The sequence below is a fragment of the Gopherus flavomarginatus genome, chromosome 2, assembly GCF_025201925.1.
Source record: "Gopherus flavomarginatus isolate rGopFla2 chromosome 2, rGopFla2.mat.asm, whole genome shotgun sequence".
NCBI classification, from domain to species: domain Eukaryota; kingdom Metazoa; phylum Chordata; order Testudines; family Testudinidae; genus Gopherus; species Gopherus flavomarginatus.
Genome location: NC_066618.1, coordinates 154,172,289 through 154,195,212, shown reverse-complemented (window position 1 = coordinate 154,195,212; position 22,924 = coordinate 154,172,289). Strand labels below are relative to the sequence as shown.

Genomic DNA, 22,924 nt, shown 5'->3' with positions numbered 1-22,924 from the left:
GGATCAGCGAGCATCTCAAGACTCAAGCTTAGCAACAGCCAATTTGCCACAATCATCAGTGTACACGCCCCAGCACTTGATGATGAGGAAGATAATAAGGAGCAGTTTTATAGCACACTCAGTACAGTCCTCACAGCCACACCGAAGGCAGAACAAACTCATCCTCCTGGGAGATTTCACGGGATTCCCAATGGAGAGGCACAATAGGCAAAGAAGGGGTTGGAAATGTAAACCCCAATGGTATTCACCTCCTCAGCAAATGTTTGGAGCATGATTTGCTCATCACAAATGCCATCTTTAGGCAGAGACACAATGTGGCTTCAGGCCATCCCATGGCACAACCGACATGATTTTCATGGCACAACAGATTCAGGAGAAGTGCAGAGAGCAACACCAGGAACTGTTCATGGCATTCATCAACATAACCAAGGCCTTTGACTCTATCAATTGTGATGCCCTATGGAAGGTGCTGTGTAGGTTTGTCTAGTCACAAAAATTCATTTCCATCATCAGACTACTCCATGACGGGATGACTGCTACCACTTTGGGCAGCAGCTCAGAGACCGAATCATTCACCATTCGCACTGGTGTCAAGCAGGGCGATGTCATTGCTGCAATACTCTTCTCCATGTACCTTACCGTGATCCTGATTCTCATCTGGGACTGCCTTCCTGACAGAATTGGGATTATCATATCGAATGGATGGCCATCTTCTTAATCTTCGACAACTCCAAAAAAAAAAAATCTAAGATCACACGAATTGGCATCACTGACCTTCAGTATGCAGACGACTATGTCATTCTTGCATGTACAGAGGCCAACCTGCAAAGCACCCTAAATCTTTTTGTGGATGCCTATCACAGCCTGGGTCTGTCTCTCTCAACATCGGGAAAACCAAGGTACTCTACAGCCCTCATCTGCACAAACTACTGGAGCTGCTGGAGTGGTTCCAGCAGCGCTGCCTCAGGACGATTCTCTGGATCAGCTGGGAAGACCGACGCACTAACATCAGCGTTCTCTCTGCAGCCAACACCAGCACTATAGAAGCTCAGGTCATGAAGTACTAACTCTGCTGGGCTGGCCACTGTGTACATATGCCTGACACTCGCCTCCTGAAGCACATGCTCTTCTTTCAATTAAGTAAGGGAAGAAAGACTCGCGGAGGGCAGTGGAAGTGTTTCATGGACATACTGAAAGTACATTTTAAAAAGGGAGACATCAACCCAACTTGGCGCAGAACAGAACACAGTGGCGCCACACCAGACACCAAGCCACAGCTCCCTTTGGGTTTGGCTACACTTGCAGCTGTACAGCCCTGGGAGTTAAAGCTGTCTTCGTACAGCTGTGTAGGAAAAGCGCTGCAGTGTGGCAATCCCAGCAATCCCTGTGTTTCCGTCCACATTTGGCGCCATCTTTGCGCAGTTTCTGTGCAGCGCGATTCTGTGTTCCATTTCAGTCTGTGGGAAATGGAGCCCGAACTGCTGAGGAATATGCTGACGAGTCTCGCCAGCACATCACATTTGGCAGTTGAGCTATTCCTTAAGATCCAAAGTGACAGTGGGGAGTCTGACGATTATAGCGAGTTGTGTAATGCGTACAACACAAAATTGCTTGTGGCATTCACAGACATGCTCAGCACCATGGAACGCCACTTTTGGGCTTGGGAAACAAGCACTGAGTGGTGGGATCACATCGTCATGGAAGTCTGGGATGACGAGCAGTGGCTGCAGAACTTTTGGATGAGAAAAGCCACTTTCATGGAACTGTGTGAGGAGCTTGCCCCCACCCTGCGGCACAAGGACACAAGATTGAAAGCTGCCCTGCCGGTGGAGAAGCGAGTGGCTATTGCATTCTGGAAGCTGGCAATTCCAGACAGCTACCGATCGGTCGGGAACCAGTTTGGAGTGGGAAAGTTGACCGTTGGAATCGTGTTGATGCAAGTTTGCAGGGCCATTAATCGCATCCTGCTAAGAAGAACCGTGACTCTGGGGAACGTGCAGGACATTGTGGATGGCTTTGCACAAATGGGGGTTTCCCTAACTGTGGAGGGGCGATAGGTGGGACACATATTCCTATTCTGGCACCACCCCACCTAGCATCCGAGTACATTAATCGGAAGGGGTATTTCTCATGGTTTTCCAGGTGCTTGTGGATCACCATGGGCATTTCATTGACATTAACGCAGGCTGGCCTGGAAAGGTGCATGACGCATGCATCTTTCGGAACACTGGTCTGTCCAGGAAGCTACAGGCCGGGACTCTTTTCCCAGACCAGAAGATCACAGTAGGGGATGTCGAAATGCCCATTGTGATCCTTGGAGACCTCGCTTACCCATTAATGCCATGACTCATGAAACCATACACAGGAAGCCTTGACAGCAGCAAGGAACGGTTCAACTACAGGCTGAGCCGGATCCAAATGACTGTGGAGTGTGCTTTTGGCTGTTTAAAGGGGCGCTGGCGATCTCTCTCTGTATGGGAAGCTGGACTTGGGGGAAAGCAGCATCCCCGCGGTTATATCCGCGTGCTGTACCCTCCATAATATTTGTGAAGGGAAGGGTGAAAGATTCAGTCAGGCATGGACCTCCGAGGTTCAACACCTGAAGGTTGAATTTGCACAGCCAGAGAGCAGAGCTACTAGAGAGGCCCAGCACAGGGCTGCAAGGATTAGGGATGCCTTGAGGGAGGAATTTGAGGCTGAAAATCAACAGTAATGTTTGGTGCCTTGCATGGGAGTGAAGTGCAGTGGTTACAATGTTAGTAGGAATCTCTGTTTCCTAAGCTGATTTGCAGTGCCTGTCTCTTTCCTGGGCTAAGGTATCTTTAACTTTCTGCAATAATAAAGACTGTTTTCAAAGCCAAAAATTCAATTATTCAAAAGAAAATTACTTTATAGACAGACACACAACTTTTTTGGAATCTGAAAGGGCAAGGGGGTGGGGTGGGAAACGGTACAATCACAGATTTGCATATGTCCTGTCTGGAGTGCTGTGCAATGACTGCTGCACTTCAGGATGGGTGTACTGCATGGTGATGGAGGTTGAGTGCAGGGGGTAGGGGTCGTAGTTCTCAGGGCTGGTTGGTGAACGTACAGGTGTTGGAGGCAGCTGGTAGTGGTAAGAACCCGGATGCTGGGGAAGGGGGTGTGGAGCTAACATGAGGGCACAAGGGAAAGAGCTTTGGGACCAGGGTGGCCGGGGGGGGCGGGGCGGTGGCGGAGGTGCTCTGCCTGCATGGCTACGAGCACCTGGAAAGAGTCCGCTTGGCGCTCCAGGATACTTATCAACCGCTCCATGCATTGCTTCCTTTGCACTGCGTTTTCCTTGCAGATCCTGCTTTCCCTCTCCCTCCACTCCTGCGCTTTTTGACTCTCTGTGTCGTCTTTGCTTGAATGTCGTCTTTGCTTTTTCGCGGCCTCTTCCAGAGGTTTTGTAGTCTCTCAGCCGGTAATAACACAGACAGCCGAGATCTCAAGGTTGCATCTGTAAAGGCAAAAAGCAACACTTAACAGAGGCAGCATTGTTTATACCAGACAAAGTAATTCCCACGCAGTTAAGGAGAGTAACAGTCTTCACAATACCATAATTTTCCCATCCCAAAGAGAGCGCACATAACCCATGGGAGCCCTGAAATGGTGAGTAAGGGGGACTGATTGTTTCAGGGCTGTACTGTCCTCGGGGTTTCTGTGCATTGGGGAAAGCAAACAGCTGCAGGGGGCACCTAGACTGAACACTATCCCAACATTTTCCACAGGAGTTGATCCTGGAAGATATCTCGCTGCTGAGGGTCACCTGGGAAGCACGGGAAGGTCTTCTACTGCAATGCGGATTCCGCCCTGGCCCCTATGCAGCTTGCCTGTGTGCAGCAATGGTCCCCCCACACACACCCCTCGTGGCACAGTGGCACGGATGAGTTAGCCTGACTGGGACAAGGACCACAGTAGCTCTCCCAATAAACTTGCACAAGTGCATTGCCCACGCTCTGGCTGAGACTTTTGAAGAGATTACTGAGGCTGATTACTATGACGTGATAGACCACATCAATGCACTGTTCCACATCTAGCCATGCATGCATGCAGCCCTAACCCTCCTTCCTCTCCCGAAAAATTTCCATCCTGAAAATAAAAGCCGCTCACCGGGAACCCACTCCTCTGTTTGTCCTCCACCAAGTACCGGCTGCTGCGACTGGCTACCTTCCTCCTGGCTTGAGAAGAGCTCCTGGCTGCATGGCTCCAGTGACTCTGGGGTATCTCCCCCCACCTCAGTACCCTCACTCTCGCTTTCCTCCTCCTACTACTCCTCCTGCTCCCCTCGCTCTGAAGTGTCCATGGTGGTCCTCGGAGTGGAGGTGGGGTCACCCCCAAGTATCGCATCCAGGTTTTTGTAGAAACGGCAGGTCGTGGGGGCAGCACCAGAGGGGCGGTTTCCCTCGCGGGCTTTGCAGTAGGCACTCCGCAGCTCCTTCACTTTAACCCTTCGCTGCAGTGCGTCCCGGTCATGGCCCCTTTCCATCATGGCCCTTGATAACTGCCCAAAGGTATCGTAATTCCTATGGCTGGAGCGCAGCTGGGACTGCACAGCTTCCACCCCATAAACACTGATGAGGTCCAGCAACTCGCCATTGCTCCATGCTGGGGCTCATTTGCCGCATGGAGGCATGGTCACCTGGAAAGATTCACTGATTGCACTCCACACCTGGCTGAGCAAACAGGAAGAGGATTTTTAAAATTCCCGGGGCATTTAAAGGGCCGGTCTGATGGTTGGTCACCTGAGGCCAGGGCAGTAGAGGTTGAACTGATGAGCAGAGTGGCTCGAACAGGCATTCTGGGATACCTCCGAATACTTTTGGAGGCCAATAACAACGCTTTTGGTGGCCACACTGGCCGGGCAGTGCTGCTGATGCAGCGCTACAGTCTTTATTCCCCTTGTCGAGGTGGAGTACAACCAGCGCTGTAGCCAGGGAGATACAGCGCTGTATGTGCCTTGCAAGTGTGGATGGTGATTCAATTGCAGCGCTGTAAAGCCACCACCAGCGCTACAACTCTCCAGTGTAGCCAAGCCCTTTGGGGAGAACAGTTGTGCTCATGAGACAGAGAAGAGACAAAGGAGGAAAGAAAAGGCACAACACTCTAGCCAACAACGATGTCTCCTCCAAGATCACACCTGTCACTTCTGTGGGAAAATCTGCAGGGCTCCTCAGCTACTTAAAAACTCACGAATGAACCCTCTTGGCAGACGACATCCTCGCATTGAGGGATAGCCGAAGACGATTAACTTCCTGTAATGAAAGCTGGTTGAGATTTAAAGCTCAAAGACTGTAGCTACCACTCTGTTCCAGTCATTCGATCCTTTGGCTTTATGAATTAAAGACAGATCGGGGCACTACACAGAGAACCAAGGAGAACAAACCATCGTTCTACTGAGGAGCTCAAATCACTTTGCAAACTGTAGTGAATTTACAGTGAACACTGTAAAATAGAAGAGTATTATCGTAATTTTCCAGCCAGGGAAATAGTCACACAGAGCTATTAAGTGACATGTCCAAGCTCACACAAATTGGTGTGAGTGCTGGTATTATTGAACCCTGATTTCCTGACTCTTGCTCCTGTGCTTTAACTATTGGACCATACTTCCTCTCCCAAATAGTTATTTAATGGAGGTACATTGTATGGTCACAAGTATCAGAGGGGTAGCCGTGTTAGTCTGGATCTGTAAAAGCAGCAAAGAATCCTGTGGCACCTTATAGACTAACAGACATTTTGGAGCATGAGCTTTCGTGGGTGAATACCCACTTCTTCAGATGCATGTGGTGGAAATATCCAGGGGCAGGTATATATATGCTAGCAAGCAAGCTAGAGATAATGAGGTCAGTTCAATCAGGGAGGATGAGGCCCTGTTCTAGCAGTTGAGGTGTGAATGCACAGATACAGACAGATATCATCTTCCTTTCCAAATGCAAACAGATGGACATCATACCAAATGGACTAAAGGTAAAAAATCCACTGCTATCTACATACTACACAGACCACAGTGAGAGATTATGCCATACTCTATCAAAAAACTGAGGAACCACCTGATCAGCATTCTATACAGCAAACAGGAAAACATCAAGAAAGAGCTCTCCAACCTGGAGACTCTCATTAATAACCAAACTTCTATACAAATGGACTTCACTAGAATAAGACAGGAGATCTACATTACTCACTTCACCTCTCTACAAAGGAAAAAGGACTGTAAGCTGTCTAAACTCCTACCTGCCACATGAGGCCGCAACCGTGGTATCCCTAACCCACCCAGCAATATCGTCAATCTATCCAACTACACACTCAGCCCAGAAGAAAAGTCTGTCCTATCTCGGGGACTCTCTTTCTACCCTGCCACCCCCACCAACATGATACAGTTCTGTGGCGATCTGGAAGCCTACTTTCGCCGTCTCCAACTCAAAGAATACTTCCAGGACAACACTGAACAGTGCACTGATACACAGGTGCCCTCCCACCAACAGCACAAGAAGAAGAACTCCACATGGACTCCTCCTGAGGGTCGAAATGACAGTCTGGACCTATACATTGAATGCTTCCGCCGGCGTGCACAGGCAGAAATCGTGGAACAACAACATCGCTTGCCTCACAACCTAAGTTGTGCAGAACGCAATGCCATCCACAGCCTCAGAAACCACCCTGACATTATCATCAAAGAGGCTGATAAAGGAGGTGCCGTTGTCATCATGAACAGGTCTGACTACCAAAAGGAGGCCGCCAGACAACTCTCCAATACCAAATTCTACAGGCCACTTCCCTCAGATCCCACTGAGGAATACACTAAGAAACTACAGCATCTACTCAGGATACTCCCTACACTAACACCAGAAGAAATCAACATACCCTTAGAGCCCCGACCAGGGTTATTCTATCTACTACCCAAGATCCACAAACCCGGAAATCCTGGATACCCCATCATCTCGGGCATTGGCACTCTCACTGAAGGACTGTCTGGAAATATGGACTCTCTACTCAGACCCTATGCCACCAGCACTCCCAGCTATCTCCGTGACACCACTGATTTCCTGAGGAAACTACAATGCATTGGTCACCTCCCAGAAAACACCATCCTAGCCACCATGGATGTAGAGGCTCTCTACACAAACATCCCACACACAGATGGAATACAAGCTGTCAGGAACACTATCCCTGATGATGCCACAGCACAACTGGCTGCTGAGCTCTGTGCCTTTATACTTACACACAACTATTTCAAATTTGATGACAATATATATCTCCAGATCAGTGGTACTGCTATGGGCACCCGCATGGCCCCACAATATGCCAATATCTTTATGGCCGACCTGGAACAACGCTTCCTCAGCTCTCGTCCACTCACGCCCCTTCTCTACCTACGCTACATTGATGACATCTTCATCATCTAGACCCATGGGAAGGAGACTCTGGAAAAATTCCACCATGATTTCAACAGCTTCCACCCCACCATCAGCCTCAGCCTGGACCAATCTACACGGGAGGTCCACTTTCTTGACACCACAGTGCAAATAAGTGATGGTCACATTAACACCACCCTATATCGAAAACCTACCGACCGCTATGCCTACCTTCATGCCTCCAGCTTCCATCCCGGACACATCACACAATCCATTGTCTACAGCCAAGCACTGAGGTACAACCACATCTGCTCTAACCCCTCAGACAGAGACCAACACCTACAAAATCTCCACCAAGCGTTTTCAAAACTACAATACCCGCACGAGGAAATAAGGAAACAGATCAACAGAGCCAGACGTGTACCCAGAAGCCTTCTACTGCAAGACAAACCCAAGAAAGAAACCAACAGGACTCCACTGGCCATCACATACAACCCCCAGCTAAAACTCCTCCAGCGCATCATCAAGGATCTACAACCCATCCTGGACAATGATCCCACACTTTCACAGGCCTTGGGTGGCAGGCCAGTCCTTGCCCACAGACAACCTGCCAACCTGAAACATATTCTCACCAGTAACTGCACACCGCACCATAATAACTCTAGCTCAGGAACCAATCCATGCAACAAACCTCGATGCCAACTCTGCCCACATATCTACACCAGTGACACCATCACAGGACCTAACCAGATCAGCCACACCATCACTGGTTCATTCACCTGCACATCCACCAATGTAATATACGCCATCATATGCCAGCAATGCCCCTCTGCTATGTACATTGGCCAAACTGGACAGTCTCTACGGAAAAGGATAAATGGACACAAATCAGACATTAGGAATGGCAATATACAAAAACCTGTAGGAGAGCACTTCAACCTCCCTGGCCACACTATAACAGACCTTAAGGTGGCCATCCTGCAGCAAAAAAACTTCAGGACCAGACTTCAAAGAGAAACTGCAGAGCTTCAGTTCATCTGCAAATTTGACACCATCAGCTCAGGATTGAACAAAGACTGTGAATCACTTGCCAACTACAGAACCAGTTTCTCCTCTCTTGGTTTTCACACCTCAACTGCTAGAACAGGGTCTCATCCTCCCTGATTGAATTGACCTCGTTATCTCTAGCTTGCTTGCTAGCATATATATACCTGCCCCTGGATATTTCCACCACATGCATCTGAAGAAGTGGGTATTCACCCACGAAAGCTTATGCTCCAAAGCGTCTGTTAGTCTATAAGGTGCCACAGGATTCTTTGCTGCTGTATGGTCACAGTTTACCATATTGAGCCATATCCTGAGCTCCCTACTTAGTTTTCATACCATCCTTACTCCAGCAAAACTTCCATTTACTTTAAGCAAGCTTTTTGACTAGCGATTTCAGGAGTTGGCCTATTACAATAAAAAGAGAAGACCTGATCTGCATTTCCTCTTGACCGTCATATATGGTTGTAACTCCATTAACCTCAGTGGAATGACTGCTCAGTGACGCAAGATCTGAATCAGCCCTAGAGGGTTTGCACAACTTCTCTTAACAGACACACATATCTGATTAGCAAACAAAATGGGGTCAATCTAGACAATACTTTAGTCCTGCCATGAGTGCAGGGGACTGGATTAGATGACCTCTTGAGGTCCCTTCTAGTCCTATGATTCTATGACAAAAGTGCATGCAATGACAGTTAAGGTAGTGGCATGACATAATCCATCCACGCAAAACCTTTGAAAGACTACACATAAGAAGTAAAGGGGAAAGACTCATGCATTCCCTTCTGCCTTCATATTGCCTGGGATGGTTTTGGTATTCACTGCCCAAGATATTCATTTCCATCTCCAGCAAATACCAAAAGGCTGTGCATACGCTGGCTTCATCAAACTTACACTCTAATGCAAAACCATACCAGTGACATCCTATTCTCTTATATCCAGCAATCGGATGCTCTTTAACATTTTTATCAATGGCCTGGAAGAAAAAACAGAATTGTCACTGATTAAGTTTGCAGATGACCCAAGAACTGAGTGCATGGTAAATAATGAAAAGGACAGGTCACTGTTGCAGAGCAATCTGACTCTCTTGGTAAACTGGGCACAAGAAAACAGTACAGCTAAATGTAAATCTATACAGAATGCAGGCCATACTTAAAGGATGGGGGACTCCATCCTGAGAAGCAGTGACTCTGAAAAAGATTTGGCGGTCATGGTGGATAATTAGCTAAACATGAACTCCCAGTGTGATACTGTGACCAAAAGAGTTAATACAATCCTGGGGTGCATAAACAGGGGAATCTCGAGTAGGAGCAGCGAGGTAATTTTCCCTCTATATAGGGCACTGATGCAACTACCACTGGAATATTGTGTCCATTTCTGGTGTTCACAATTCAAGGATGTTGATAAGTTGGGGAGGGGTCAGAAAAGAGCCACAAGAATGATTAAAGAATTAGAAAACTTGCCCGGTAATGATAGACTCAAAGAGCTCTGTCTATTTAGCTTAGCAAAGAGAAGGTTAAGGGGTGACTTGATTACAGTCTATATATGTGTAATCTTCATGGAAAACAAATATTTAACAATGGGCTCTTCACTCTAGCGGAGGAACATCTAACATGATCCAATAGCTGGAAGTGGAAGCTAGACCAATTCAGATCAGAAATAAGGCGTACATTTTTAACAGTGAGAGTAATTAACCACTGGAACAATTTATCAGGGGTTGTGGTGGATTCTCATTAATGACAGTTTTTAAATCATGATGAATGTTTTTCTAAAAGCTCTACTCTAGGGATTATTGTGGGGCAGGTCTCTGGCCTGTGTTATACAGGAGGTCAGACTGGATGATCTTAGTGGTGCTTCCTGGCCTTGGAATCTATAAGTGTGACCCACACATTTCCCAACATTTGGGAAGTCGTTTTGCCGTAACATTGCTGAGGTCCTGCTGTTACTAGTTTGCAAGAAATGCAACTTCCCTATTCCACATATCTGCTTCCTGTGAATACAAGCCACTTCTGCTGGCTTTGCTGACACGCACAAGATTTTGTGGAGTTATTACAATCGAAGTGGGGAGAACTGGATTCTCTTCTGCCTCGTGCATTATTCACTGAATTTTTTCAGCCACATTCTGGTGGGCAGAATCTCTGTTACTAGCGTCGATGGGGGAAAGAACAACCTAGATGGATTTTCAGAATCCTTGCGACATTAGACAAACCATCCTTTGGCTTGTACCCTGACCGAATTTGATCTGGCGGCTAGCAAGAGAGGATCAGTGTAGGACCCCACAATGCTATTTTTACAGCTCCGTCCTGCCCCTATTTAAATCAATAGGAATTCCTTAGTGGCGTGTTGTTTTTTTTTCCTCATCAAATTAAAGCACAGACCTGTGAGCCAGGAGATCTTGGTTTTCTTCCCATGTCTGCCCCACATTTTCCCTGGGTAGATCCCTTCACTTCTGTGCTGTGGTTTTCCCATCTGTACTCAGGCGGTGCACATGCCTACCTGTCAGGGTCAGGGTGAAGATCAATGAGTTAATGCTTTGGGCACTGGAGAAATGCCAGGTACTGTTGTTTACTGGCTATACTCCTGTTGATACAGGAGCAATGAGCTCGAGGTGGGGAAGGTGCCTCATCAAGGAAATCCTGCTCTTCTATCCTCCCTGCGCAGTGAAGAACCTCAGACGCAAAACTCCCTCTTGGAGGAGCCCTGTGTGTGTTGCCATCCAGCAAAAAGGAAGCCATGTCACATTACAATATCAGCACTCTGCTCTCTTTGTTCCAGGCTACAGCAGACAAGCTTGGCTTTCAGCGCATGCAATCAGATGGATGCAATCAGAACTACTCATGGCTCTGTAGTTCTCAAACATTTTAGTATGGCAGCCCTCCCAACTGCATTTTGTCTTTGGTTGCAGCGCCATTCAGGTTTGGCCTGCGATAGAGGGGTGGCTGGGCCAAACCTGAGTAGGTTGCAACATCCGGAGCAGGGCACTAGGCCCAGTGCTGCTGGTAGAGGCAGGCTTGCTCTCCAACACCCATTCCTGCAGGCTTCCCATCTGCACCGGGCCAGGAGAAGTGTTTGTTCACCTAGACGGGTGCCAGTGATAAATTAATCCAGCCCTGGATGTGGTGACCCATCTGGAACCTTCCCATGACCTACTGGTGGGCGACCCACGCTTTGAAAAACTCTGTCATAGTCCCTTATTGCTGAGTGCTTAAAGGGATTCCCTTTGAGCTGGGGAGGGATCTGTGGGTCATGGACACATGGCTGTGGATCTATGTTCTATCCCCTGCTGTCACTTGAAGTTCTGGGCAGCCGTGGCTTTGTTACGATAGTGTTGTCAACCTTAAACAGGAATTAATTCAGGGAAGTCCTCTGGCTTGTGTTATGCAGGCGGTCAGATTAGATGATCATGGCAGTCTCTTCTAGCCATGTGATCTATGTGTGATGGAGCCGGAAGAGAGGGTCCCGCAGAGCTAGGTCACAACCTTTGTGGTTTAGTCTGATTGAAATGGGTGTAGAGACTTTCTGTGGTGAACAGAAGCTTTTACACTTGCTCAGTAATTCATCCAAAGGGCTTCAGGATTGCAGCCTGGATACCAGAATCATGCCCTTTCCAGGGTGCTAAGTGGAACTTAGATAAATTAATGGAAGCAGAGTGTGTGCAGACTGTTTAGGAAAAGAATTTACTGTGGGAAATATTCCATAGGGCTCTCCACAGTCAGAATTTACCAGTGGGTGCTCTTAGTTTAGAGCTGTTGTAATGAAAGCAAGTTCCCTGAGAAGAAAATCCAAACATTACAATCAAATGTCGGTGCATCGAGGGTTAACACTAAGATATGCAAACCATTTCGTTCCAAAGAATGTTGGTTTTTAATCAGCCTATTAGACTCACTACAAAGGGACTCTTAAAGTTTTTCATGAAGCTTAGTGGTTGCCGTTAACTCCTGCTTTTGCTTATTCCAAGCTGTATTGGAGGAGTGGTTTTATTACTGTTTTTTTTTTCCATTTGGATTTAAAAGATTAGAATGGGGGGAGCTTGCCACCCAGCTCACATGCCTCTCCTCATGCTGGCATATAGATTATAATAACATCCTGCCTGGGTTTGTATTGAACCTTTTTATGCTAATAATGAAAGGGCAGTAGGGGACAAGAGACTCAAAGGTCAATCTGTGAAATGAGGCCACCACCTACAATTATTTGCTCCCTTTCCAAAGAAGATATCTGGGGGAATGAACTACAAAATGGAAGCTCAAGCTACTTATTATGATGAATCTTCCTTCCTTATTACTTGTGGGGAGCCAGTGGGGGCTGCTGGAAGGGAAAGAGGCTCCAAGACATGCTCTTTTGTCATACTTGAGCGTGGGTGTTTTGTGGGTCCAATTTGGAGGTGAAGTGTTTTGTTATGTGTTTATTTAGGCCCTTATTCAGGACAGCACTTAAGCACGTGCTGAACTTGCTTCAATGCGCTCAAGTTCGATTTGAAGTGTCTCAGATGTAAGCACTTAAAGTTTAGCGCACGCTTATGGGCTGTTCCCAGTGAGGATGGACTTCAGTGTTGCCCACTCTGACCATTTTATCATGAGTTTTGTAATATCTACTGTGTTTCTTGAAGCCCCAGCTCCTGGAATCATGTGGATGTGTGAGAATCTCAGCTTTCAGCGAGAGTCGGCACCACCATAAGTATGTCTCCACTGCAGTCCAGCAGTGTTTTGGGCACATGTAGATCAAAGCTAGCTGGGGCATGCCTACCTGAGCTGCAATCAATCAATCCTGATTGCAGTGGAGACATACCTTGTCATGGTGCTGCATGGGATGTGAAACTTGCAAGGAGGATTAAGTTACAGAAGACTAAGGCCACTTTACTCCTGATTGAAAAGCATCCACACTGAGGTGGGTTTAAAATGCTTTAACTCATGTGCATTGATTTCACACTGTTAATTTGCCTTAACTTAGTAACTCGTACCCAAGTGCTACTATATGCTTAGAGGAAAGGAGAAACTCCAATTTCACAGCAGGTGCTGAGCAGTTTTTAGCATCCTAAATGTCAAGCAGAAATAGGTTGTCGTGGTGTTATTTTGAAAAAAAAAAAAAAAAAGTAAAGGAAGATCTGACCCATGAATGAACTTTCTTTTTCCCCCAACAGCTAAAAAATAAATTCATAAAGAAGATCCCCAAAGACGCAGAAGCCTCCAATGTCCTGGTGGGAGAGGTAGACTTCCTGGAGAAGCCATTTGTGGCATTCGTGAGGCTCATACAGTCCACCATGCTGGGCGGGGTGACGGAAGTTCCCGTCCCCACTAGGTGCGCAGCTGTTTAAACAAACAAAATGTGCTTTTGCAAGAACTGAAGAAAGGTATTGGTGGTTCAGAACTGGGGCTTCAGCTGTAAACTCTTATGTAAACCTGATGCGGTATAGCACACCTTACCTTCCAGCTTAGGTGGGACAATATTTTCTTCCCCTGTCTCTGGACGGCTACTGATTCCTAAGGGGTCTAATTAGAGCTGTATGAATAACACTTTTGGATTCACTGGCCGTTTTGAAAAATCAAGGTTAAAAAAAATTGTTGCGGGTCAACCCAAAATGAACCATGTTTAAAAAGATTTCGGCAAACCAGACAGTAAGAAGTGAAATAAAATAGTTTGGGGTCAAACATAATGTTTCATTTGACCTGAAACAAAACATTTTATTTTGATTGGTAGTGTTTTTCAAACCATTTCAACCTTTGAAATAAAATTAGAAGAAATTTCAAAGCAAACAGTCATTGCAAATGGAGAGAAGAATTTTCAGTATTTTGGTGGGTTTTTTACGAATTTTGGAGGGATGGGGGTCCCCCAAACAAACAATTCAACAAAACTGACATGAATTTGCAAAATGTTTCAGTATCGCCAAATCTGCATTTTTCAACAAAGAAAAGTTTCGGACAAAAAACTTTGCCCACCTCTAGCAGTATAGCATGTTACCTTCCATGTTAGCTGGGACAACATTTTCTTCCCTTGTCTCAGGAGGCTATGGGTTCCTAAGGTCTAATGCACTGTTCAAATAGCTCATGTAACTTTCACTAATGATAGTGGGGCAGTCAGGTCCTACATGAACTGGAGAGAGACTAGAGCTTTTATTAACCTATATTTTCTTGCAGCGTTTGGGAGATAATTTGGGAGCCAGGACTCCTGGGTTCAATTCCCAGCTCAGCCACTAAATGGTATATGAATCCACTTTCCTGCTCTGTGCCTTAGTTTCTCCATATGTAGAATGGGTATAATGATACTGACCTTAAGTGTTTTGATATTTACAAATGAAAAGGACGCAGTGGATGAAAGGGGTCTGCGCAAAGCATATGGACCACTTAAATGCTGCTTACACTCTTTAACTAGTGAGCTGCAGATTTCTGGGTCTGCTTTGCTCAGGGGCATAGAATATTCTGCAGGTCTCTTGGTCCACCCCCGCTCACCTCCATACGTCAGTGCCCAGAAAGATGGAGATGCACATCTCTGATGTCTACGCTCTGATGTTGGCTCTTGCTCAGAGGAAGGTTTGTGTGGCACATAGCCTTGCGCTGGCCCATGGGACAGGATGAATTTCACTTGCTACTAATATTCCAAACTGTGCTTCGCTTCAGATTGTCAAGGAAACTGGTTATGTAGCTTGCTTACTCACAAAATAACTTCTTCCAATTATCATCTAATTGTTGGTTCTGATGATCAACATGGATTTTCAATTAGGCACCCTCAGTGGAGAGGTGGCTTGCCCTGCTCTATGCATGCCAGGTCTCTGCGCGGCTCCTGGAAACAGCAGCATGATCCCCCTCCACCTCCTACTTGTGGGGGCAGCCAGGGGGCTCCATACATGGCCCCTGCAACTCCCATTGGCTGGCAACTGTGACCAATGGGAGCTGCAGGGGTGGCATCTGTGGATGGGGAAGACAGAGCTTCCTGGCTCCGTCTCTGCCTAGGAGACAGAGGGGCGATATGCCTCTGCTTCCGGGAGCTGCTTGAGGTAAACGCCCCACAGAGCCTGCACCCTGACCCGCTCCTGCACCCCTGCCCCAGCCCTGATCCACCTCCCACCCTCCGAACCCCTCAGTCACAGCGTGGAACACCCTTCTGCACCCTAAACCCCTCATCCCCAGCCCCACCCAGAACTCACACCCCCAGGCGAAGCCCTCACTCCCTCCCACACCGCAACCCCCAATTTTTTGAGCACTCATGGCCCGCCATACAATTTCCATACCCAGATGTGGCCCTCAAGCCAAAAAGTTTGCCCACCCCTGTTATAGGGCATTTAAATGCCTCTTTGGAAAAGTAAGGCTTGGCACTTGGGTTCTGGAGGAACCCACATAAAATCACCTGTTCATATTAGTATATTTGATATAATATTTAGTATTTTTGTAGATATTATTCTATATATTTAAATACTTTAATCAGTTTCTTTTTTAATTTTAAACCGGGGCCTGTTTGGTGGAGCCAGAGAGGAAGCATTGTCCACTGGTTAGGCACTAGCTTAGGGCTTGAGTGACCTGGATTCAGTTCCCTGCTCTATCCACTATTTCCTGTGTGACCTTGGGCACATCACTTGGTTTACCCATCTGTAAAGTGGGGATAACAACACCTCCCTCCCTCTCAGTGGTGTTGTGAGGACAAATCAATTAAAGATTGTGAGGCTCAGAGATTAGAATAATGGGGGACCAGATAAGGACCTAAGATAATAACTGTTGCATAAGATCTGGTCTCCTTATGGTATTTTCACCATTCAGGAACTGAAGAGCAGATCACATTTTGGGGGTCCAGAAGCGCCTCCTTGAGACTTTTAAAAAATATTTCCAAAAGCCATGAATGAAACCAAGGCAAATATTTAGCCCCATGGGCATCCCTGCCATGAACTCCTAGACATCAATAGGATCTGACTTGTGTTGCCAGGACTTGCCGGGGCTGCGTACAGAAGTAATAGTGGAATGCTTTGGGGTGAGATTCTCAAAAACTCTCCAGGGTGGCCTTACTCTGCTCCCATTGAAGTCAATGGGAGTTTTAATGTTGTTGTCAGTGGGAGCAAAGTTGGGCCAGCTCTGAAAGCGTTTGAAAAGCTCACCTTTTGCATAGTGATCAGAAATGCTGAGTTGTTCCCATTCGGATAGCATGCGTATTTGTCTCCAAACTGCCTCGTGTCCATAGGTGCTGGAACTGGGGGAGCTGAAGGTGCTGCAGCACCCCCTGGCTTGAAGTAGTTTCCATCTTATCCAGGGTTTATAGTTTTTCAGCGGATCTCAATACTCCCACTATACAAATTGTTCCAGCACCCCTGCTTCAGTCTGCAGAACGGTGCTGGGATTCTCATGAGAACAGGATTTCTAGTACTTATGGGTATTCAAGGTTTGCTGCATTTCAGATCACACATCCCAGTGACCAGCCCTATTTGGAGGGGAGGGGACCCTTGTGCAGCTGTAACCACAACCCTGGTTACATTATCTGTGGGATTGAACCTGGGCCTTCTGGGTCTACAAGCCTCTATTGCTTGTAATAAAGGGCCAGATCTGTTAACTCAAAATCACTAGCAGGCTTATTACATATTCTGTGCTTCCTAGCCATTAGAAGGGGACAAAGAGTCATGTGTTAGTGTGGGTTGACACACAAACTAACACTCCCATTGATCTCGATGAAGAGAAGAGTGAAGGGGGATTTGATAGCAGCCTTCAGCTGCCAAAGAAGATAGAGCTCGGCTGTTCTTAGTGGTGGCAGATGACAGAACAAGGAGCAATGGTCTCAAGTTGCAGTGAGGAAGGTCTAGATTGGATATTAGGAAACACTATTTCACTAGGAGGGTGGTGAAGGAGTGGAATGGGTTACCTAGGGAGGTGTGGAATCTCCTTCCTTAGAGGTTTTTAAGATCAGGCTTGACAAAGCCCTGGCTGGGATGATTTAGTTGGCAATTGGTCCTGCTTTGAGCAGGGAGTTGGACTAGATACCTCCTGAGGTCCCTTCCAACCCTGATATTCTATGATTCTATATGAGACTCCCCTGGGGTTGCAATGGGAGCTGGATTAGGCTGTATCTGAGAGAACCAACTGGTGAAAATCAAAGGGCCTAATCCTGTATTTCTTGAGCGGCTAAACTTAGTGTTTAGACAACTGCTTACATAGGAGCTCAGGACTGGAAGAGACATCTTGGGCCATTGAGACCAGTCCTCTGCTATTGCAGATAACCTTGTCATATAACCCTGCTCGTAACTTTATCAAGCTCCATCTTGAAACTAGTTAGATTGATTGTTCAGACCAGATCCTGCATACTGGCAAGAGTTGTAATTTAAACCACAGACTGCAAAGATGGCCATTAGCTCATGAGTTCTGTTCTTTTACCAGGTTCCTTTTTATTCTCCTGGGTCCTTCAGGAAAGGCAAAATCCTACAATGAAATCGGCCGAGCTATCGCCACCCTCATGGTAGATGACGTAAGTAAATCTTATGATATGGCAGAGCCATGCTCCTGTTGCATTGCCTTCATGTGCACTAAATCCAGGCAGTCCATACATTTATAGGATTTCCCAAAGATGAAATGAGACATCCCATCAGAGCTCCAGGACCAGAATGAAAATCATAAAACCAGTTTGGCAGGTGCTGTAAAAATCTGTGGAGTTCCATGGAAGTCAGTCGAGCTACATCAGCTGAGGGATCTGCCCATAGGAATAAAGTTAAAATATTGTAACGTATGTGTGTGTATGTGTCCCCATACACCACTGTCCTCCCCTGGATAGAATCCATTCAGCTGTGTGTCATAGGTTCCATATTGCCAACACTTAGCGAAGATTCTTCTTTCGTTCAGATGACAGGGAACTGGGCTTTTGGAGCAGGAGGGTCTGAGTCAAGTCCCAGTGAATGTGTGACATTCCAGCATGCAACAGAGTGACACCCACGAAGTCCTAGCTAGCCATGGATTCATTCAAATATTGTTAACAAGCACAAATGTTCACGCTAGCAATGGGTGAGCCACAATCCATGGTCCAAAATCTCTGTGATCTAGAAAGCACGTTAGATGAAGCCTGACCCTTCTTCTAGCAGAATTAGTTCTTCCATCTCTCCTACTGCCTAGCTAACAGTTTGCCTAAACCGTTTGTCTTCTCTGTGTATTTCCAGCTTTTCAGTGATGTGGCCTACAAGGCCAGAGACCGAGATGACCTGATTGCAGGAATAGATGAGTTTCTGGATGAAGTCATTGTCCTCCCACCAGGGGAGTGGGATCCAAACATTAGAATAGAGCCACCCAAAAAAGTCCCTTCTGCTGAGAAGAGGTAGGTGGTGTTAACTGCAGTGCAGTTCATAGTGCACTGGACTAGGACTTAGGAGACCTGGGTTCTATTTCCTGGCTCTGCTACTGGGTAAACTTAGGCAACTCCCTGTGCCTCAATTTTCTCATCTATAAAATGGGGATAATGTTACTGACCCTTCCCCCCCTCCTTTGTAAAGCACTTTGAAATCTATGGATTAAAAAGCACTATATAAGAGCTAAGTATTATTATTAGCATCATATTGAACTTGATTTTGTTTATAGTTAGCGGTGTAAATCAGGTCAATAGAATTGCACTGGTGTAAAACCAACACAACCAGCATCAGACTCGATTAGCTGGAGCTGCGCTGAATTTTGGGTAACAAATCCAATGAAATGTGGCAATTTATTAACAGAATTTGTATTAGCCTGGCCATTACTACCCTAGTGTTTCAGCCTCCTGGTTAGAACCTCAGCACTATCCCTTTATAGACAAATGTAAACGTAGCTAATATGAGGAATCTTTAAGAAATCTGCCTTGCATAATATTTTCTGTGTCTCAATGCAAAGTTACTTAAATGCCATCTTGTCTTTGAAGTCTAGATACAAGCATTGCACTCAGATGCTAAGTAATCTGTGAGCATGTAACCCTCTAAAATGGGGAGTATGGATTATGCAGGGGTCCATCCGTCTCTTGTGCCAGGGCCAGAACGCTCCAGAACAACATTCCAGCACTTTTGCTGCATGGAGGACCTCATTTTGCGAGGATAAATACACTAAAGACTGTGAGGTGCTCGCTTACTGTGGCATAAAGATAGAAAGATTCCATAGCACTTTTCATGGTTGCCAAACTCAAGCATTTTTATTCACCTTCTGGGTTTTGAGCCTTTTAGGGTGACATCTGCACAGCAAACAGCGGCCCATGGCAGCATGCCTCAGAGCCCGCGTCTGCAGATCCAGGCTCACGCTAGATTGCTAAAAATAGCCACGCAGACATTTGGGCTTAGAGATCAGGCTTCAAAGCCTGCAGAGGGGGCATAGCTCTTTTTAGCACCTTAGCAGGAGCCCCATGAGGTTATAGAGCCAGGCTCTGAGACTCGCCCTTACACACACCCTTAGAGGTCACACTTTCAAGTTTTTCTCTGCAACCGGTTTCTCTGGGAACTTACTTTTTAAAGTAAAAGCTAGCTCATCCCCTGCCTCCAGCAGCTGGCACTTTAAGGAAAAAAACACCAAAGTTCACAACTTACAGGACAATCACAGGCAGGGGAGAGTTGCTTCTTGAGGGCAAGAGAAATGCTAGATCCAAATAACATTTTACCGAAATATATCCCACTTCTGGCTACAGTATGCTCCGTTTTTCATGATGCATTAATCCAATAGCTAAAGGTCAATTTATCTCGCAGTGTGTGCACATGAGCTAAACTGGAGAATGTGCAACTTTTTCTCTTCCTATTGGTAGGAAAAACTCCAGGAACAGGGAAGATGGTTGGAGAGTGGAACTAATTTCCCAGCTACACCTCCTGGGTGACCCCCCTGGTGGCCAGGTTTTGCAGAAGAGTAGTGTGTCGGGTGCTAGTGAAGAGAACGCTGCGGGTTGGGTTAGATCGCTGTCCTTCATGGAAAGCTTTGTTTTCTCAAGGAAATCCAAATGTGGGCTTTGTGATTCTGCAGTTTGAACCATTCCTCACCTCTTGTGCTGGCAGTTGATGCAGTATGGCTGGCAGTGTTACAAGGGCTGCTTGTGGGTCAGTGGGAGCAATTTCTATACATATTGTCTATAATCCTCTAAGGTGACTGTGAGGCTTGTGAAAGTTCCATGTAAATCGATAAATAACAATAGGATAATGATCCATACCATTAAAAGAAGTAACAGGCACGTGACAGCTGGTATAAAACTCAAGGCTCCTACACAGCCCTTGGCTTTTGTGTAGACTAGACCAGGTTGTGCAAGAATCTGTCTGCCTCATCCGCAATCACAGATTCAGATCATTCTGTACTTCACTCTGCAATAAACAGACAAAGCCATCAAGTCTGGCCTAGTGGGCAGAGCACTGGACTGGGGCTTCGGAGGCCTGGGATCTATTCCTGGCTCTGCCACTGGTGTGTTGGGTGACCTTGGCCAAATTGCTGTGCCTCTGTTTCCCCATCTGTAAAATGGAGATGATCCTGTGAAGTGCTATGAGATGAAACATGCTCTAGGAGAGCTAGGTGTTTTTACTTACTATTGGAAGCCCTAGATTATCCTAAAGGCAAATCCAACCAAAAATCAAAATGCTGCCATAGACATAGCTGTGCTAAAGGGAGGCCCTGTATGCACAGCCGGGCTCGTGGGAATCTAGACTCCTGAAAGTCCTGATTCTCTAGGTGACCTTGGAGAAATTGCTTCACATCCATGTGCCTCAATTATCCCCATCTACAAAGGGGAAATTAAGAATGACCAACCCCTCAGGGGTGCAGGGAGGCTAAACTCCTGCTGATTGCAAAGTGCTTTGCGCCCTTCCTGGGCTGAGGGGAGATGCTGCTGAAGCGCTGTTGTTCCAGTCATGCCCTCCAACGTCTCTCTCAGGAAATCAGTGTTCTCGCTGAACGAAGCAGGGCAGATGAACGGCACCGCAGGAGGAGCGGCAGGAGGGAGCGGCGGAGGTGGAGGGGGCGGCAGTGGCAGTGACAGCGGAGAAATGCCAGCTGTGCATGAAGTTGGGGAAGAGCTTGTCTGGACAGGCAGGTAAGCGAAGCCTCAGCTCCTCTACTTTGGGGCAATATGCTGTCAGCCCTCTCCTACAACCTCCTCCGCCTTCCAGCCTGGCATCTTCCCTTCCCTTTCAAGGATAAATGAAATTCCCCACCCCACCCCAGATACGAGCACCTCTGCTCCCCTCTCAGCACGCTCCCCAATGCCCTCAATGTTTATAATGGTCCTAGTCCTCCCCTCCCAAACTGCCCTCCCCGAAAATGTCCATGAGACCTCAGACATGCTTTGGTTTACACAGATCCTTACACAGGTGGAGGCTAGCACTGATGGGTGCTGGTGCAAAAGTGCCTTTGAGTGTGCAAAATGAGGAGTTGCCCACCCAAGGTCTCACGTGTGTGCACAATTGCTTGTGCTTGCAGCTGAATGCCAAGAAGCAAAATTTGCTTGACCTAGTCTCCTGGCTAAACGCTGCCAGGAAAAGTAGGAGCAGGCATCAGGCTAGATTCCGCCTTGGGGTCGGCATGTGCCACAGAAGTATCCGTGCCTTAGAATGCAATCCCTGATGTGTACGGATTACCTGGGGCTCACTGGTTGCTTGTGCCCTCTTCATCTGTTCGTTGCGTTCACCTGTTCTCTCATACTTAAGGTATGTCTAAACTGCAATCACAGGGTGTGTTTGCAGCTTTTGTAACCGTACCTGAGCGAGCTTTAATCGAGCTAGCATAGCAACTGGACCAAGAGAGCGGCAGCAACACCTGCTCCAGTACCCAGTACTCCACGCCCGCCTGGAACTGTGGGTATTTACTCGTGAGGCTAGCCCACCAAAGCTTGATTAAAGCCAGCCTCGGGTAGGTCTACATAAACTGCAGTCACCCCTTGCTATCGCAGGGTAAAACACACCCTCGTGAACAGCATCTTTGTTATGCATTTATACATAGGGTAACCAGAGAGCAGTGTGAAAAATCAGGACAGGGGGTGGGGGGTAATAGGAGCCTAAATAAGAAAAAGACCCCAAAATCAGGCCTGTCCCTATAAAATTGGGACATCTGGTCACCCTATTAATACAATACCTAGTGCAGCGGGGTTCTGAGCCATGACTGGGGCTCCCAGGCACTACAACATCACAAACAATAATCCTAAATTGCCTAGTTCCACTCAGAGCTCATGGGATTGCCGCACCTGGGACCCTTCTGCGTGTCTTCCCCAGGTTTTGCGGTGGCCTGTATTTGGATATCAAGAGGAAGCTGCCCTGGTTCCCCAGTGATTTCTACGAAGGCTTTCATATCCAGTCTATCTCCGCTATCCTCTTCATTTACCTGGGCTGCATCACAAATGCCATAACATTTGGGGGGCTGCTTGGTGATGCTACAGACAACTACCAGGTAAACCAAAGAGCTGCCCAGGGAGTTCTCCTCCTCCGAAGGATTATTAGAGCTGGAAGTTTGGATGCAGATGCCCCAATGTTTTCAGGGTGGCTTTTGTTGGCACGTACCTTAGCTGTGCTGCATGGTGAGACGCTGAAGCTCCTGCCTCTTGCTAACACGTGGCAGATAGCAGGATTCACG

At 47.0% G+C, this 22,924-nt stretch overlaps 1 protein-coding gene across 1 annotated transcript in view; it reads left to right on the top strand.

The window, feature by feature from the left end:
- The window catches only part of SLC4A5 (solute carrier family 4 member 5), a 172,147-nt gene that overhangs the window by 100,924 nt on the left and 48,299 nt on the right, over positions 1–22,924 (top strand). The window contains exons 10-14 of the mRNA XM_050939747.1: positions 13,558–13,715; positions 17,765–17,852; positions 18,535–18,689; positions 21,234–21,392; positions 22,567–22,741. Of these exons, the coding sequence (XP_050795704.1) occupies positions 13,558–13,715; positions 17,765–17,852; positions 18,535–18,689; positions 21,234–21,392; positions 22,567–22,741 (735 nt within the window). The remainder of the gene's footprint in view (positions 1–13,557; positions 13,716–17,764; positions 17,853–18,534; positions 18,690–21,233; positions 21,393–22,566; positions 22,742–22,924) is intronic.